A 16,725-nucleotide genomic window follows, 5' to 3' on the forward strand; every position below is an offset into this window, starting at 1 on the left:
GGCAGAGAGAGTACACTCTATGTTGATGATACCAAGCTGGGAGGGGTTGCAAGTGCTTTGGAGGATAGGATTAAAATTCAAAATGATCTGGACAAACTGGAGAAATGGTCTGAAGTAAATAGGATGAAATTCAAGAAGGACAAATGCAAAGTACTCCACTTAGGAAGGAACAATCAGTTACACACACATAAGATGGGATATGACTGCCTAGGAAGGAGTACTGCAAAAATGGATCTGGGGGTCATAGCGGATCACAAGCTAAATATGAGTCAACAATGTAACCCTGTTGCTAAAAAAGCAAACATCATTCTGGGATATATTAGCAGGAGTGTTGTAAGCAAAACACAAGAAGTAATTCTTCCGCTCTACTCCGTGCTAATACAGCCTCAACTGGAATATTGTGTCTAGTTCTGGGTGCCACACTTCAGGAAAGTAGTGGACAAATTGGAGAAAGTCCAGAGAAGAGCAATAAAAATGTATAAAAGGTCTACAAAACATGACCTATGAGGACATGACAACATTTTTCAAGTACCTAAAAGGTTGCTTCAAGGAGGAGGGAGAAAAATTGTTCTTGATAATCTTCTGAGGATAGGACAAGAAGCAAAGGGCTTAAATTGCAGCAAGGGAGGTTTAGGTTGGACATTAGGAAAAAATTCCCAACTGTCAGTGTGGTTAAGCACTGGAAAAAATTACCTAGGGAGATTGTAGAATCTCACTCATTGGAGATTTTTATAAGACAGTTAGACAAACCCATCAGGGATGGTCTAGATAATACTTAGTCCTGCCATGAGTGCAGGGGACTAGACTAGATGACCTCTCGAGGTCCCTTCCAGTTCTATGATTCTATGAATGCCTCACCTCTGTCCATTGTCAAGGGACCAATCAGGGAAATCCGTGCTTGCCTCTGAGCGTCTCTAAGCCAACAAACCAGACCAAGAGGCCACAAAGCAATCTGAACCCTCCACCACGTTACCATACCAATTCTGGCAATTCTTCTCAATAGTCCCCTCTCTCCATATTCTCATAAAAAAAAAAAAACCACACACACACACACACACCAAAATGGTAAAGGTGTTTTACTAAACGACAGCCTTGCTCCCTGTTTATGGGAATATGGCTCCATGTTCTCTTCCACAGAGGCACAGATGATCTGTACTATTAATGACTCCAGTAGATCCCCACTTGTTTTTGCTGCATGCGACAGAGACAGGTCCTTCTCACAGGTCATAGGCTGCCGCTCTGCCAGACCCTCAGGGAGGAAAACTGGCTGGAATTCAGCCAGACGCTGTGCTTGTCTCCTGATGCGGCTGCGCTTCCACAGATCCATCCATTCGGAGCATTTCCTTGCACCGGAGGGCAGTTGCTGCTGTTGACTCCAGATCCAAGAGGAGGCGGTTCAGATTTATCTGGATGTCAACCATTGGCTGGGGCCTGGGGAAAGGGGTGGGGTCAGTGAAGAAAGCTTTCTGAGCCTCCACCACAGCCAGAACACAGGACTTGAGATTTCACAGTCCATCACAGCAGGATGACAACTCCCCTCCATCTGTCCCAGTCATCTATATAACCAAGGTGGCCTGCAAGGATGGCACAAAGACGGGATCCTTAGCAGCCATCAGTCAGCGGTCAAGGATATCTGACCAGGACATCCACAGAAGGAGCCACAGTATTAATCCTTGAGAGCTGCAGCAGTAGCAACCTAGCTCTATCGCTGTAGTATCTGAGCCTCGCACAACCCCCTTGTATCTTCACTTTACCGATGTTCAGGGGGCTGGAGGTGCGGTGCGACAAGGGACGATTGAGAGAGGAATACGTACATGTTACATGCACCCACTCTGCTACAGCCTTGGCTAACTGAGGTGAGTCTTTTGGCTCAGACACCAGAGGCACATGTGTGAAGATCCAGAGGACCCAGGTTCAATCCCCTCAGCTGATGTACCCTCTCCCTCCCCCCCCCCACAGAAGGGTGTGGTGTTACATACAGCTTGACTAGGAGATGTGCAAGGCACGGTGATGAGGGACAGGCTGTAAACATCTGAAGGATGTAAATGCCAGTGAGAGAGAGGAATCCCTACTCATGGGACCATAACTAGGTCTAAGGGGATGAAAGCAAGAAAAAGAACATTGGAGATGAATGTCAGAGAGCCTCCCTGATGGGGGGCTGTGAAATTGATTCCTAAGGGGAACGATGGGAGCCCTGACTCTTGGGACATCTAAAGTTGGACTGAGCCGAGCGCTAGGAAAGGTCGAGAAGGGCCCAGTGGACGCAGCCAGCTAAAATATGGCAGGAAGGGCATTTTCCAGCTGGAATGTCTCGGATTCTAGCAGTTTCTAGTCACTCTCAACCTGGGGCTAGATAGGAGCCAGTGACCTAGAAGTAAGAGGCTCCTTCTCTCTCCCACATCCTGGAGCCCTAGAGCTGTGCGCTCCCTACAGCTGCCAAGAGGTTTCAAACAAACCATGCTCAGTTGCCGCCAGGAAAGTGTGAGATGCTGGGGCAAGGATGCTGCAGAGGGGGAGGGTTCCCAGCCCAGAGGAGGGGTCATTGGAGGCTCAGCAGGCAAGGTCCCAGAGAGGGGTGTTCCGTGCATATGGGGAAAGGTTTGTTTAGCCATCTGCATTCCTGATTAGCAGCAGAGCTAATCTCACATCTGGTTCCAGACACACAGCGAAGGTATTAACGGATTGCTGGCGGGGAGAGGGGGGCTGCCTGCTCAGGCCCATGCACAAGCCGTCCCCCAATCATGTACCCCTACTGGCTTTGCCTGGAGCCCCTCAGCCCAGCTCTTCCTGCTTTAAAGGGACAGCGACTCCCCTCAGACAGGCTCACCCATGTGGGTGACCCTCCCACTGGATCTGAAGAGACAGCTGCTCCCCTAAGCCACACACAGAGATTCACCCCAGACCCATGCACACCCCATAGCCAACTGGTTCTGCCACTTCCCCTGTTTAAAGGGCAAGAGACTCAATGCCACCCGCCAACGCCCCCATACACCCATCACCGTCCCCAGCTCTTGGTTTAAGGGACAGATGACCATCCCCCTCCTTCCCACAGGGCCTGACGAAAGCCAGGACCAGATGGCTGGATTCCCGGTTTAATTGCATTACACCCTCCCAAGGCGCTCTGCAGAGCCAGAGAAAGAAGGGGGAGGACAGGGGGGCTCTCCAGCCTGACACCATCTTGAGGAGCGGAGAGGAAAGGCAGGGGATATGCATGAGGGGTAAGAACCCAGCTGCTGGTTTGGGGCTGATCCTTGTGCAGAATCACTTGGAACCATGAAACAGCCACTCCTCAGACAGACAACCCCCTAAGGGAGCAGGGCTTGGAGTCAGGATTCAGGGACATCTGCGGAGCTGGGGTGGGGTGGAAGGAAGAATGACTGGGCTAGCAGGGGGCTGCAGGCTGGGATTGAGGGGCACCAGCAGAGCTGGGCAAGGAGCCTGAGGCTAGGATAGCAGGGGGTTGGGACAGAGGGGCATTGACAGAGCTGTGTGTGGGGAGCCCATGGCTGGGATAGCAGGGTAACCAGCAAAGCAACACATAGGGAGCCCAGAACTGGGATAGCAGCGCCTGCTGCAGGACAGAGCTGAGGTGCACTTGCAACAGGTAACTGGGAATGCTGATAAATTCAGACAAGAGACAGCAACTGCAGTGCAGGCGGTCTGTGTTGCACCTAGCCCTGCCAATACGAAGAGAGAGACAATGTGGGTGAGCTAATGTTTTATTGGGCCAACTCCTGTTGATGAGAGAGAGAGAAGTTTCCCAGCTACACAGAGGTCTTCGAAAGCTTGTCTCTCTTACCAGCAGAAGTTGGCCCCATAAAAGCTATTACCTCACCCACCTTGTCTCTCCAATATTCTGGGTCCCAGCCAGCTACAACAGCACTGCGTAATACGAAGCAAGACCATTTAAGCAGCTGCCTGAAAACAAGAAACATCTGTAGCTGTGTGAGTCCTGCATGCTGCTAAGAAGAGAGGGGGGCAGTTTTAACAGGAAATACAGCTGGAACCGCCATATCTCCCCAACTCCTTCCTGCAGCTGCTGTTCAAACAGCCAGTTTGAGGTGACATCCCTTGAGGAGAAAGATTGGCACCGACCTAAACTGAGTCACCCCAGGAGCTTATTGTTGTAACCCTCCTCCCTCCCCAGCCTATCTCCTTGCTAACCCCACTCATCGGGCCACAATTACAGTTGGGCCCTGATCCCCACAAAGGACCCACATAGCTGACCTTAATCTAAAGGACTTACCTCTTTAACCTCCAGCACCCCTGTGAGGTTTGTTCCAGACGCAGAACTGTAGCACAGAGTCCAAATGACATGCCCAAGGTTTGGGAAAGCAGAGAACTGACCCTGGGTCCCCCAGTTCCCACTCCAGACCATCCTTCCTCTCTTCTTTTAAGCCTGTGCAGAGTCCTAGGTGCAGATCCTCAACGGTATTTAAGCACCTAACTCCCACTGAAATCAATGGGAGTTGGGCACCTAAATACCTATGAGGATCTAGATCCCCCCCAACTTGAGTTCTGCTTTCCTAGATCCTATTGTAGGGCCCGGAGTTTGATTTCAAATGCCTCTTGGCTGTGACCATTTTTCTGTTTGTTCTGTAAAGAGCCCAGCAGAGTAATGTGATGGAAGGGATTCTGGGGGAACCTCCTGTAAAAATCCTACTACCAGCAGAAGGGGAGGTTGAGATGACCTCGGTCTCTATGGCATCACTAGATCCTGCCCTCTACCTGTGTCTCCCCAGGACTCACACAGACACTTGGGGAAAACACATTATTCTGCCTTTGGAACACACAAGATATCACCTTGTGCCAGCTATTTCCAGAACATTTTCTGGAGAAGGGTTGCTCCAAAGCCAGTACAAGGACTTCAGACCCTGAGTTATTCAGGTGAGACACTCGGGTTCCCCCCATCACCACCACACCCAAGGAACAAAGTAGAAACATTTCCAGAAAAACAAAAATGTAGCTTCATCCTTCCTTAGGTTTGTGTTGAAATGGGAACATTCCCCACTCCTTTACCCCTTCCTTCTGTAAGTACACGAACCCTGGTATGAGAGTGTCAAAGACTAAGATGTGTTTTCCCCTTGTTAATTAGAATGCCAGAATCCTATAACATTGGCTTAGTGAAACCACTGAGGGCAGAACTTCACTACCCGCCGATTGATCTATTGGGGATCGATTTATCATGTCTTGTCCATATGAGGATAAATCGATCCCCAAACGCACTCCTCGTCGACTCCAGAACTCCAGCTCGCGAGAGGCAGAAGCGGAGTCGATGGAGGAGCGGCAGCGGTCGACTCGCCGCCATCCACACAGCCAGGTAAGTCGACCTAAGATACGCTGACTTCAGCTACGTGAATAACGTAGCTGAAGTTGCATATCTTCGGTTGATCCCCCCCAGTGTAGACCATGGCTGATAGGAGAAGATAGGTCATTGTCGCCCCTAGTGGCTGTACCACATACGAAGTTAACACATCCACAACAAGTGCCAGCCAAGGGACTTACTCCTTCAGCTCTAGTGGAGGTTCATGCTTCTACCACTCAGAGTCCCGGGTTCGATGCCTGTTCTTGGCTCAAAGCAGGGTTGCCTACACCAGCATGCTTCTGGGTACCATAAAACCAAAAGAATAAATGTTTGCTGCAGGACAGGAGGGAAGAATTCAAGAGTAGATTTTAAAATAAAAAAACCCAGTCGATAGAGATGAGCGAGAAAGACATCTGGAGCCGGTTTCAGCCATAGAGTGGATCGTGAAAACCTCAGGAGTGGCATCCAGGATGTATATTATTGTCATCGACAGGGAGTAGGAGGAGCTTAGTCACGTGTTACGTTGTGAAGGAAGAAAAATTGCAGCCATAAGTTGGGAGCTGAGTAGAGGATCTGAGACACGACAGAGTCCCCAGCACCAAGGACTAGCTCCACCTGCCAGCAGGGAAACGCAGTCGAAGGCTGGACCATTCATTGGCCACTTTGCAGCCATCCATTGGTGGCACCATGGAGACCACTGGTGAAGGAAAGGACGGAGCGAGGGGGTTACCCTGAGATCATGAAGTACTAAAACCCAATTGGTTTCCATGGGAGTTAGGCACCTAAATACCTTTAAGGATCTGGCCCGAAGTTCTTAGCGTCCTCCACCAGGGCACAGGCAGTGGCCTCAGTTCCTACACCGTCCCCACCACAACAACAGCTACCCACAGCTGGTAGAGCACCGGCGGAGATACACTAAGGTCCACGTTCATCCCAGGGTGTTACCCCGAGGATGAGCTTAGCCCCCAAAGGTTGCCCCAGGAGTCCCTGCTCTGGGTTTCTCTCCAGTTATCCAACAGTTGGTGGGTCTCGATGGCTGATCCTGTAGCCATTACAGAGACCCAATGCCCAACATGAGGACGAAAAGCCTTCACTCCTCGCTCTTCTCCTGGACTTTGCCAAGAGCTGCCAGGCAGGGGAAGTTGTCTCCTTGTGCTGTTCTCTCCTTGCCTCCATCCAACACGCCAACTATCACAATCTCCAGCGATCCTTCTTCATTTAGAATCAACACATGACTCAAACAGAGTCTCCACAGGTAACAAACAGCACAGACTGCCAGCTGCTGCCCTCCCACTTTGCCCCACTCCCCTGGCCTGTTTAACATTTTCCTCTCACCCCAATTTTCTGACCCCTCCAGCCATCAAACCAGCAAGAACCTGACCCCATCTGTTGTAGGCATCACCCAAAACATTCTGCTTCCTTCTTGAATCTCCACAGCAGAAGGCAAGAAAGTGTACCACTGTACTTGTTATGCTGAGGACCTCGCTTAGCTGGGGTTGGGGATGGGATCAGAGCTGCTCACTGGTGTGCCATTGGCCCTATACTGCTGCCAGTTAATGGAGATTTTCCTTGCAATTAAGTGACTTTTGGAGTCTGAGGCTCTGGGTTCTGGCCTCCCTTTGCTATGAAGTTCCAAGTGTTATGGAAAGGCTATATTAAAAAGAGCTACACATGTATATGCAGATTGCCAACAGAAAGAGCCCACCTCTTGCACATAAGAATATAGAGTGTTGCTGTGCAAAGATCATTTTCCTAGCCTGTCGCTGACCTCCTCTCTTTGCATCCCTCCTCTGGCTCCCCCTTCTCTATCGCATCAAACTTAAGCTGCTTGTCTTCACTTCCAAGGCCTTTCGCGGTCAATCCCCACCTGACCTCTCATCCCTCATTCGCTATCAAGCTGTTGATGCTCACCTGCAACTGGCCCCTCGGGCCAGCTTCCACTGCCCACACGTTATATTTTCAAACAGGCACCTCTGTGCTTTCTCCTAGACTGCCCCTCATGTTTGGGAGACGCTCCTCGTAAAACATCTCCACCTCCGCCTCATCGTCCCCAGTCAGATCCCTCTTCAAAACTCTCCTTTGCTGCGATGCCTATGAAAACCTGACAATGCTCAGACCAACATGCACAGATCACTGCCCATCATGCTGACCAATACTGTCTTGTTGTTTTCTTGTACTTCCCGGTCTGTGCTAATCTGTATTCGTACAGCACCTAGCACAATGGGTCCTCTCCCAGGGACCATGGTAATACAGATAAGTAATACTAATAATAGCAGGTTCAGTAAAGCTGGTGGGATGCACTGCAAGCAGCTTCCCGATTATGCGGTGCTTAGCTCCAAATGGACACTGCCCAGGAGCATGGCCTAGCATCTCTCCCAGCACCATCCCTCTCTAAAAGTCTGTTCCCCTGCCCTCAGGGCTGATCTCCCCCCACGGCTGGAATACAATCCAGGAACGGAGTCTTCAAAGTTCCAATAGGCTCGGTTAGTGCCACTGTACTGCATGAGTGACTGACTTAGCGAATCATTTCAGGCCATCAGAAATAAGACCAGAGACATCCTGGTAAAACTGTGCTCATCAGGATGTTAGTTCTAGAGTGTCAACTCCCTAAAGGCTTCTCTATTTTATCTGTGGTATTTCCCATGTAATCATCCTCAGCCCTAGCTCTTATCCAACGGTTTTCACCTGTAGGTCGTAAAGCACTTTGCAAAGAGGGCAGGATCATTATCCCCATTTTACAGCTTGAGGAAGTGATTTGCCCAAGGTCACCTAGCTGGCCAGTGGCCAAGCTAGGACTAGAAACCAGGCCTACTGAGACGCAGTACTCTGCTCACTAGGCCATGCTATCGCACAGTCACTCCCCACGTGAGTACTTTATTCAGGAACAGAATAGAGGGGAGCTATTCTGCAATAGCTATCGCGGTTGATTTCCACAGAGGGCTGCAAAGTCATTGGAGGAAGGTATTGAGGCTACTATTCCTGCATTAGCCCCAGGCCACTGCCAGATTGGCCCGTTTGATGGCTGGCACCATGGCATTGTAACCTCCAGCCTGGGATATGCTCTACTCTCCACAGGACCTTCGGGGGCAGGGGCAGTAACACAGCTCTGCTCAGATCTTTACTGCTATGCTCATCTGCCTAGGAGGTTGAACTTTGCCCCAGCTAGAACAGGCCAAGCATAACCAGTGAACCTCCAGCCTGTTCCCTCTGGAGGAGGAAGGCAGCCGAGAGGTGGGTTGGTTGGTGATTAAACCAGGCCTTGTGGGGCCTGTCTGTGCTCCAATCCACAGAGAGACTGACCCAAAGCCCCTGCTCAGACCCCCAAGTGGGGAAACCCCTGGAACAGGGATCTCCTGTTTAGACACCAGCTGCAGCTCTGGATTTCCCAGCCTCAGCAAATGGCCCAAGGAGACCAGGCCCATCCCCCCGCCAACACAATGCCTCTCAGATGGAGCTCAACATCTCAAGATGGCATCTACCAAGGAGACACAACAGGTGGCACAAACAATGGAGGAGCGACTATGGAAAATACACTAGTTGCCCCCCTGCCCTCCCAGGCTACAAAGAGCAGGTCATGAGAATGCCCCAGTGACCGGCCTGCTCCTTGTGCCCCATCGGTCACACCCTGACACAGTCCCTATGCCAGGACAGATCTGGGATTGTATCCAAGGGGTGGGGAACTGTCCCTATGTGCCATATCCAACTCAGACCCTGGTACCCCCCTCCCCAGGGCGGGACAGGATCATTTCCCAAGAGGACGGAGGGCCCTGCTACCCATCCAGATCCCCTCCTTTCGCCTGCTCTCCTACTCTCACTGCCGGTTCGGGACTCCAGCCCTCCTAGGAATAAAAATAAAATTAATCCCCTTTTCTCTCTCTCTCTCTCTCCCCCCCCCCACCCCTCAAGCGTTTTATCTTCTCTTCCTCTAGCTGATGACTTTGTAATCCCAGCTAAATCCCTGTCACTCTCCCCCACCCCCTTCTCTCCCAGCCATCAACAGGGACACCAAATGAATCAACACTGCCCTGTAACCCCTGGACCGCCAGAAAGAAGAGAGCTCAAAGGACGCCTGTTCAGCTCCTGTACCACAGAGATCAACTCCCCAAAGCAGAGAGAGACTCCAGAATAGGCCACCTGTGACGCAGGAGTAGCAGGTTCAAGGCCCCTCTCCCCCTGATTCAGGGCAGGATCTTGAACCCGGGTCTCTTACAGCCCATGTGAGTGCCCGAACCACTGGGCTATTGTGGGGACAGAGACGCGCTCTGTCTCTCAAGGTCTCTTTCATTCCCATGCAGAAAATAAATCTCCAATCCTCTCCCTTTTTTACAGAAAGGACTTTTTGTTTTCTAGACGGCCCTAATAGTCACTGGGGTGATGGTGAAAGGGAGAGTTTAACCCCTGGTGTTCTGGAGGGACACATCCAGACCAGGAGAGGCCTTTGTTCCCCCCAGAGGAAGCCAGGCAAAAAAGTTTAACCCTTTGGGCTCTGGAAGAGATCAATCTGATTGGGAGAGGCCTCTCCATTCTGGGTAGGCCAAGACTTTTTGGGGGGGAAAGCTGTTAATTCGACAAGCCTGATGTGATCCTTAAGGTGAGTATTTACACAGGAGATACTGGTTTCTTTCAGGGGGTTTGTTTTCTGGCACAGTCCTCTTTAGTGACAATCTGGATCTCCCCCCAGGGTCTCCCATAGTGGGTGCAGTTCAACCAAGGCACATGGATTTTCCCACAGGGCCCCCAGGCTGGGGCAGCATCGCCCGTGGGATGCCCTGGACAGAGGGGGTTGGGTTGTCTCTCATGCTTCCCCCTCAGAGGCCTGCAGATTCCTGCCCATCCTTTGCCACTTCCTCATGCCCCACAGCAGCCTCCTTTTTCTGATGAGGGCAAGGGAAGGTGATGACTCTCTTTAGAGCGTAACAGCACTACTCATTAAGTAGGGAGGGGCGCTGCTGAGCACTCCCCCTGCCTCCAGCCCCAGGGGCTGAGGTTGCTGCTCCCCCAGGCTCCCACCAGAAGAGACCCTAGTTCTCTTTTGTAGTAAACGGCAGAAAGTACATGGCCTTTCCACAGCCCATCATCATTAGCTCTATTTCACAGATGGGGAAACTGAGCATGGGGAGGTGGGGGGAGTGACTCAGCCAAAGTCACACAGTGAGTCAGCAGCAGAGATCCAGATGTCTAGGCCCATGCTCTGACCCCTTGTCCACACTCCCTCTTATCCCCACATCCCAGCCTGATAGACTGGGATATCACCAGGCCTTCAGGGAGAATATGGGCACCAGATGTTGCTGCCCCAGGTGATGGGATCAGAACAGGGATGGTTTGGTCTCCAAATACCTGCTCCCCGAAAGGTGACATACTCCAGGGTAGGAGCTAGACCCACTTCCCACAGCATTATAGATTTCTCTGACACCTCTGACCAAAAACCCCCAGAGCCCCCCTGAAGCAAAGAAGCTGCAGACAGGGTACTACAGCCATGCTACTCCCACTCAGCTCTGCTTAGCTGCTGCCCATGTGCTACCAGGCAGGGCAGATCCTGCATTACAGCTGGGTTGGGACAAAATAGGCTGGGGAGAATGAGGGCGTAGTGGGATCGGCTAACCCAGGAGCCTCAGAGACACCAGGCCTCCCATTTGTTTCAGTCTTTTATTCTCTGCATTCAGCCCTTTGTCTGATACATGTTTAACCAGCGCTTCCTAGCTATGAAAGCAGTGAGAGTCTGATCCCGTGCCAGCGGGCTGCCTTGCCCTGGGCGACCTGCCTTCTGACACCAGTGACACCACCAAGGGAACATACATAGCTCTCACGGGTGACCCTACAATAACAAGGCAGTGCACACACAGCTCTCACAGGCAGGGCCACCCAGACGGGGGGCAAGTGGGGCAATTTGCCCCAGGCCCTGGGCCCCGCAGGGTCCCCCATGAGAGTTTTTCAGGGGCTCCTGGAGCGGGGTCCTTCACTCACTCCGGGAGCCCCGGAAAACTCTTGCGGGTCCCGGGCCCCTGGAGCTTCTTCCGCTCTGGGTCTTCGGCGCTGGGGGCCCCGCTGCCGAATTACTGCTGAAGTGGGACCCGTCGCTGAAGTGCTGGGTCTTTGGGGCACTTCGGTGGCGGGTCCTGGAGCGGAAGGACCCCCCCGCCGCTGAATTACCGCCGAAGCGGGGGCCCCACCACCACCAAAGACCCCAGGCCCGCTGAATCCTCTGGGCGGCCCTGCTCACAGGTGACACTACAATAACGAGGCAGCACACGTGTGCGTCTCCCTTGGGTGACCCTCCCATCACGAGGCAGCCTGCAGAGTCCCTGGGAGTTTGCGCAAGATCATATAACAGAAAGGTGGGTGCATAGCCCCAGGACGAGGTTGCAAGCAACCCTACAGGAATAACGCAGCATCTGCAGCTCACAAGCGACCCTACAATAGCAGCAAATTGTGCACAGCCCCTGTTGCTCACAAGCAACCTCACACACTAAAGAAACTAGCACCAGAGCCTGTGCACCCAAGCAACCCTCCTGAGAATAGCCCCAGGCTCTAGCACTCACCACCCTGTGATCAGCCAGCAAGGTGCTTGTGTGATGCGGGGGAAGGAAGCTCAGTCACAGAACAAAGTGCCAGGGTAATAATGGGTGTAACCCTGCGGGTACTGTTATCGCCAGTTAACGGACAGGCTGAGCAATGGGTGGGCAAGGCCGTTAACGGACAGGCTGAGCAATGGGTGGAAAAAACCGTCCCCAAGAGGAAAAGAAAAGAAGGAAGTTGCCAGCTCGACTCATCCAAACACAAGTGGGGGGGATGGGGGGATTGAAATGGCCTCCATCCCCCAAATCTCTTCAGCCCATCCCCCAGATCTCTTCAGCCCATTCCTCCTTTCTCAGCTGACCCTTGTGGGGCCCCCCTGATAGAAGAACAAAGGCCCCTGGCCAGCAGGCCCCCTCTGAGCCCTGGACCCCCACCACCTGCTCTCAAGGCACAAAAGAGCCTCAACCTCAGCATCAACCACCTCATGCAGACACTCTCTTCCTTCCCTTCCCCTCCCCTCCTGGGGGCATCAAACACCTATTATCCCTGGGGTGGGGGGAGCTGCCCTGGGTTTGCCCCCCAATTTGCAACGTACAGCCATCACTCCAGCCCCCCCCCTCCAATCTCTCTCACTGTGGGAAGAGAGACAAACAATCTCTCCGCAAATGGAGCTTGATTATTCCCCCTGCCCTCAGCTTTACATAGGAGAGACCAGGGAGATGGGAGAGGAGGTTGACTTGAGAGCTGGGAGGGGGGGTACTAGAGAGACCAGGAAGTTGGGGGGGTGGGAAGGCTGACTGTAGAGCTGGGGGGGAATACTAGAGAGACCAGAGATGAGGGGCTGATTGTGGGGCTGGGGTGAGGATACTGGAGAGACTAGGGAGATGGTGGGGGTGGGAGGAGCTTAATATGTGGGGATACTAAGTATCAGAGGGGTAGCCGTGTTGGAGTCTGGTAGCACCTTAAAGACTAACTGATTTATTTGGGCATAAGCTTTCATGGGTAAAATACCCACTTCTCCATGCATCTGAAGAAGCGGGCTTTTTACCCACCAAAGCTTATACCCAAATAAATCTGTTAGTCTTTAAGGTGACACCGGACTCCTTGTTGTTTTGTGGGGATACTGGAGAGACCAGGGAGATGAGAGGGGGTGGGGGAGCTGATTGTGGAGCTTAGTGGGGATACTGGAGAGACCTGGGAGCGGGCGGGGTGGGGGCCTGGAGAGACCAGAGATGGGAAAGGGTGATTGTGGAGCTGTGTGGGGATACTGGAGAGACCAGGAAGATGGGGGGGGGGGGGTGGAGATAATGGAGAGACCAGGGAGCTGGGGGCGGGGCTGAGTGTTGAGGAGGGGGAATAATCGAGAGACCAGGGAGCTGGGGGGGGAAACCACAAGTACCAGCGAATGCCCCCTTCCCCTGGCACTTCCCACTCTCAGTATCACCATAGCATCGAGCCCCCCAAGCGCGACAGAAGAGCTGGGTCTTATTATTAGCATCAGCCCCGGGGCGCAGGGATCGAGCCCCCCCCTTGCAACTCTCAGCAGCCGCCGAGGAGACTCACGGATTTGAGCTGATCCAGCCGATCCTTCATGGTGCCCCGGCGCCCCGCGGCTCCTCCCAGCAGCCGAAGGCTCCCAGCGGCGCTTCCCAGGCGGCCGGCTTCGCTCCAGGAAGTCCTAGCGCCCGCAGAGGCCCGGGGGACGGATCTTCGCCTTCTTCCCGCCCAGGCTAGAAAGGGGGCGGGAGGCTCATTAGACCATAAAAAAAATAACTCGAGACTTGTCCCCTCCTCGTTTATTTGTGGTCTCTGTGCCTCTGCGTGCGGTCGTGCGCAGCGGATTGCCGGGCGCTGCCGAGCTGGCCTGGCCCCAGCTGCTAATCCCCAATGACATACAGAGGAAGGGAGGAGGCAGGCAGGAGGGAGGGGAAGGAAAGACAGAGAGAGGGGGAGGGGGAAGACGGGAGCCTCCCACTTTACCTGGGCAAGAATCTGCTGCCCCACAATCTGTTAAAGAGCCAGGCGAGAGACAAGGTGGGTGAGGCAGGGTGAGCTGGTCTCGTGGCTGGCAGAAGTTGGGCCAGTCAAAGCTGTTACAGTACTTCCCTCACCCTGTATCTCTAATGTCCTGGGATCCACCCAGCTACAACAATTAAGAGACAGGGGGCTGGACTAGATGACTTCCTGAGGTCTCTTCTGTTGTGTATTTGGTTGTCATGGGTTTTGTTACTATGGCAACTGAGTTAGACTATTAAGGGATAGCTCAGCCGGTTTCAACCGGCTGAGTGAGCTCTCTGTATCTGTAAATAAAATGGAGGTTTTGGTTAGCTGTCTGCTCTCTGGCCTCAAGTGATTGCTTCCTTCACCGGCTGCCCCAAGGATATAACATCTTCCAACCCTAATCTTCTATGATTCTATGACACAGTCAGGCCAAACTGGGCCCCAGGCTAGGCCCTGATCAGAAACCAAAGAGCTCAGAGAAACCTCTCCTGCCATCTTTTCGGCTTGTAATCGGATGGGAATTTTTAAGAGTCAGCCTTTGCAACCAAGCACTTGAGAAACTGAGGCTGAAACTGACCAGGGATCTCCTGGTGCCCCAGGTGCCTTGTCTGCTTTCACCGAGGGAAAGGCCCAGAACAAATATGCCATCAGAAAGCTGTTAAAATTCCTTCTGGTTTAATCATTTCAGAGGCCAGTTGCTAAGGCAGGGAAGCCACAGGATTTCAGCACCTTTCAGGTTTGGATCCTTAGTGGTGAACTGCAGGGAAAAAATAAATTGAGCATGACTTTCTTTACTTCTCTGTAATGTATAAAGAAAGTGGAAAGGAGAAAAAGGGAGGAGGAGAGCAGGGCTAATGTGAAAACTGATTGAGACAGGGAATTATTTTGATTCAAGATGCTTAAGACTGTGGGAGGGACTGCATGGCCCAGCCCAAGAGAGAGGAAGCAAAGATGACTTTAAATCCTTTTTGTGCCCCTCTTGGTTCTGGGCCAGTCAGGAGCTAGAGCAGCCCCTAGCATAGTTTAGGCACCCCAGGGTTATGGCAGCCCTGTGACCCAGAGTGGCCATAGAGGTGTGCACTGAGGCTGGGCAGGTTGGCCCTGTGGTTAGGGTGTTACCTGGAGACCCACACTGAATTCTGTGCTCTGCCACAGACTTCTTGTGTGACCTTCGGCAGGTCATTCAGTCGCTTTGTGCCTCACTTTCCCCATCCATACATTGGGGATAATAGCACTGGCCTGCCTCAGAGGTGTGTGAGAATCAATACATTAAAGTCTGTGAGGTGTTCAGATACTACGGTGGTAGGGGCCATATAAATATATTAAATATGCTCCTGCCCTGTGTAGGGCTTGTCCTACGTGATGCCTGCCCCCCAGAGAAATTCTTCCTAGGGACTAAGGGTTTTTTACTAGGGGGTTGCACATGTTGTTGCTTGTGTTAGCTGAGCTTATTGCACCCCATTGGCTCCTTGCATCCCTCCACTCTCCCCAACAGCTCCCTGGATGCCACCCTCCCATCCCTCTCTATTGAAGGGATTCCCTGAACACCCCAGCTGGGGTCTCTGTGTGCCCCAATACCCCCCTCTTCCCACACCAGAATCCCCCATTTTTCCACCATGCTAGTGGCTTTGCATGAACACCCAGTCCAACATCCTCCATGCCCCCATTGTCTGAATGGCAGGGGCTCTGTGTGCCTCCTTCCTCCCTCTTCCATTCTATAATCCCCCTTCTCCCCCTCCATGGCAGGGGCTCTGTGTGCACCCTCTTACCCACTTCTTCCCAATTCCAGGAGCTCTGTCTGCTCCCCATTTCCCATCTTACTAAGGCCTTTGACTCTGTAAATTGAGATAGCCTGTGGACACTCCTCCACAAGTTCAGTTGCCTCGGTACGTTTGTCAACTTTATTAAATCTTTCCATGTAGAAATGCAGGTTCGTGTCCTTCACCAAGGCTGCTTCTCAGCTCCCTTTGTTGTCACCAATGGAGTAAAACATGGCTGTGTTCTTGCTCCAACACTATTTGGCATCATGTTTGCAGTTGTTAAAACAGATGCATTCAGAGACATTGATTGTGGCATTTATGTGCAGATGGAGGTATCTTGAATATGCATTGCCTGCCTGTGAAGACAAAAGTTATGAAGACAATTATTCATGAACTACTGTTCACCGATTATTGTGCTTTATTGGCCCCAACCTCAGGAACATTCAGTTGCTCACCGACTGCTTTGCGTTCGCCACAAAATGTTTTGGCTTAACTATCAGCCTAAAGAAGACAGAAGTCATGGTCCAGACTTGACTAGGATGTACCGCAACTACTCCACTTGTGTCCATCAATGATGCATCACTCAAGGTTGTTGACAAATTTTGCTACCCAGGCAAAATCATTTCACGAGCTGCAATGACTGACGACAGCATTACCAAGCAAGAGCATCCAGCAGAAGGCAACAAAGAGGATGGGGCTAGGCTGTTCTCAGTGGTGGCAGATGACATAACAAGAAGCAATGGTCTCAAGTTGCAGTGGGGGAGGTCTAGGTTGGATGTTAGGAAACACTATTTCACTAAGAGGGTGGTGAAGAACTGGAATGGGTTCCCTAGGGAGGTGGTGGAATCTCCATCCTCAGAGGTTTTTAGGGCCCGGCTTGGCAAAGCCCTGGCTGGGATGATTTAGTTGGTGTTGGTCCTGTTTTGAGCAGGGGGTTGGACTAGATGACCTCTTCCAACCCTAATATTCTATGATTCTAAACACATTGGTGCAGCAGCGATGCCTTCAGAAATCTTTGTTGTTGTCTCTGAACAAATGGTGTCAAACTGTAAACACAAATGGATGTTTACTGCATCATTGTCATCACCACACTCCTCTACGGCTGCGATCTGTGGACTACTTATCAACGCCATCTAAAGTACT

General features: G+C 52.0%; 1 protein-coding gene across 9 annotated transcripts in view; it reads right to left on the reverse strand.

Annotated features, from left to right (window-relative positions):
- The window catches only part of STX3 (syntaxin 3), a 35,444-nt gene extending 21,427 nt beyond the window's left edge, over positions 1-14,017 (reverse strand). For 3 of the 9 annotated variants that reach the window (XM_039517954.1, XM_039517950.1, XM_039517949.1), the window contains exon 1: positions 13,385-14,011. In XM_039517954.1, coding sequence (XP_039373888.1) covers positions 13,385-13,414 — 30 coding nt within the window. In that variant the 5' untranslated portion in view covers positions 13,415-14,011. Of the gene's footprint in view, positions 1-13,384 lie in introns of all 9 variants that reach the window. The other 6 variants (XM_039517947.1, XM_039517948.1, XM_039517945.1 and 3 more) reach the window with 5 other exon arrangements.
- Positions 14,018-16,725: the final 2,708 nt, after the last annotated feature.

Source organism: Mauremys reevesii, unplaced genomic scaffold, assembly GCF_016161935.1.
Source record: "Mauremys reevesii isolate NIE-2019 unplaced genomic scaffold, ASM1616193v1 Contig2, whole genome shotgun sequence".
NCBI lineage: Eukaryota > Metazoa > Chordata > Testudines > Geoemydidae > Mauremys > Mauremys reevesii.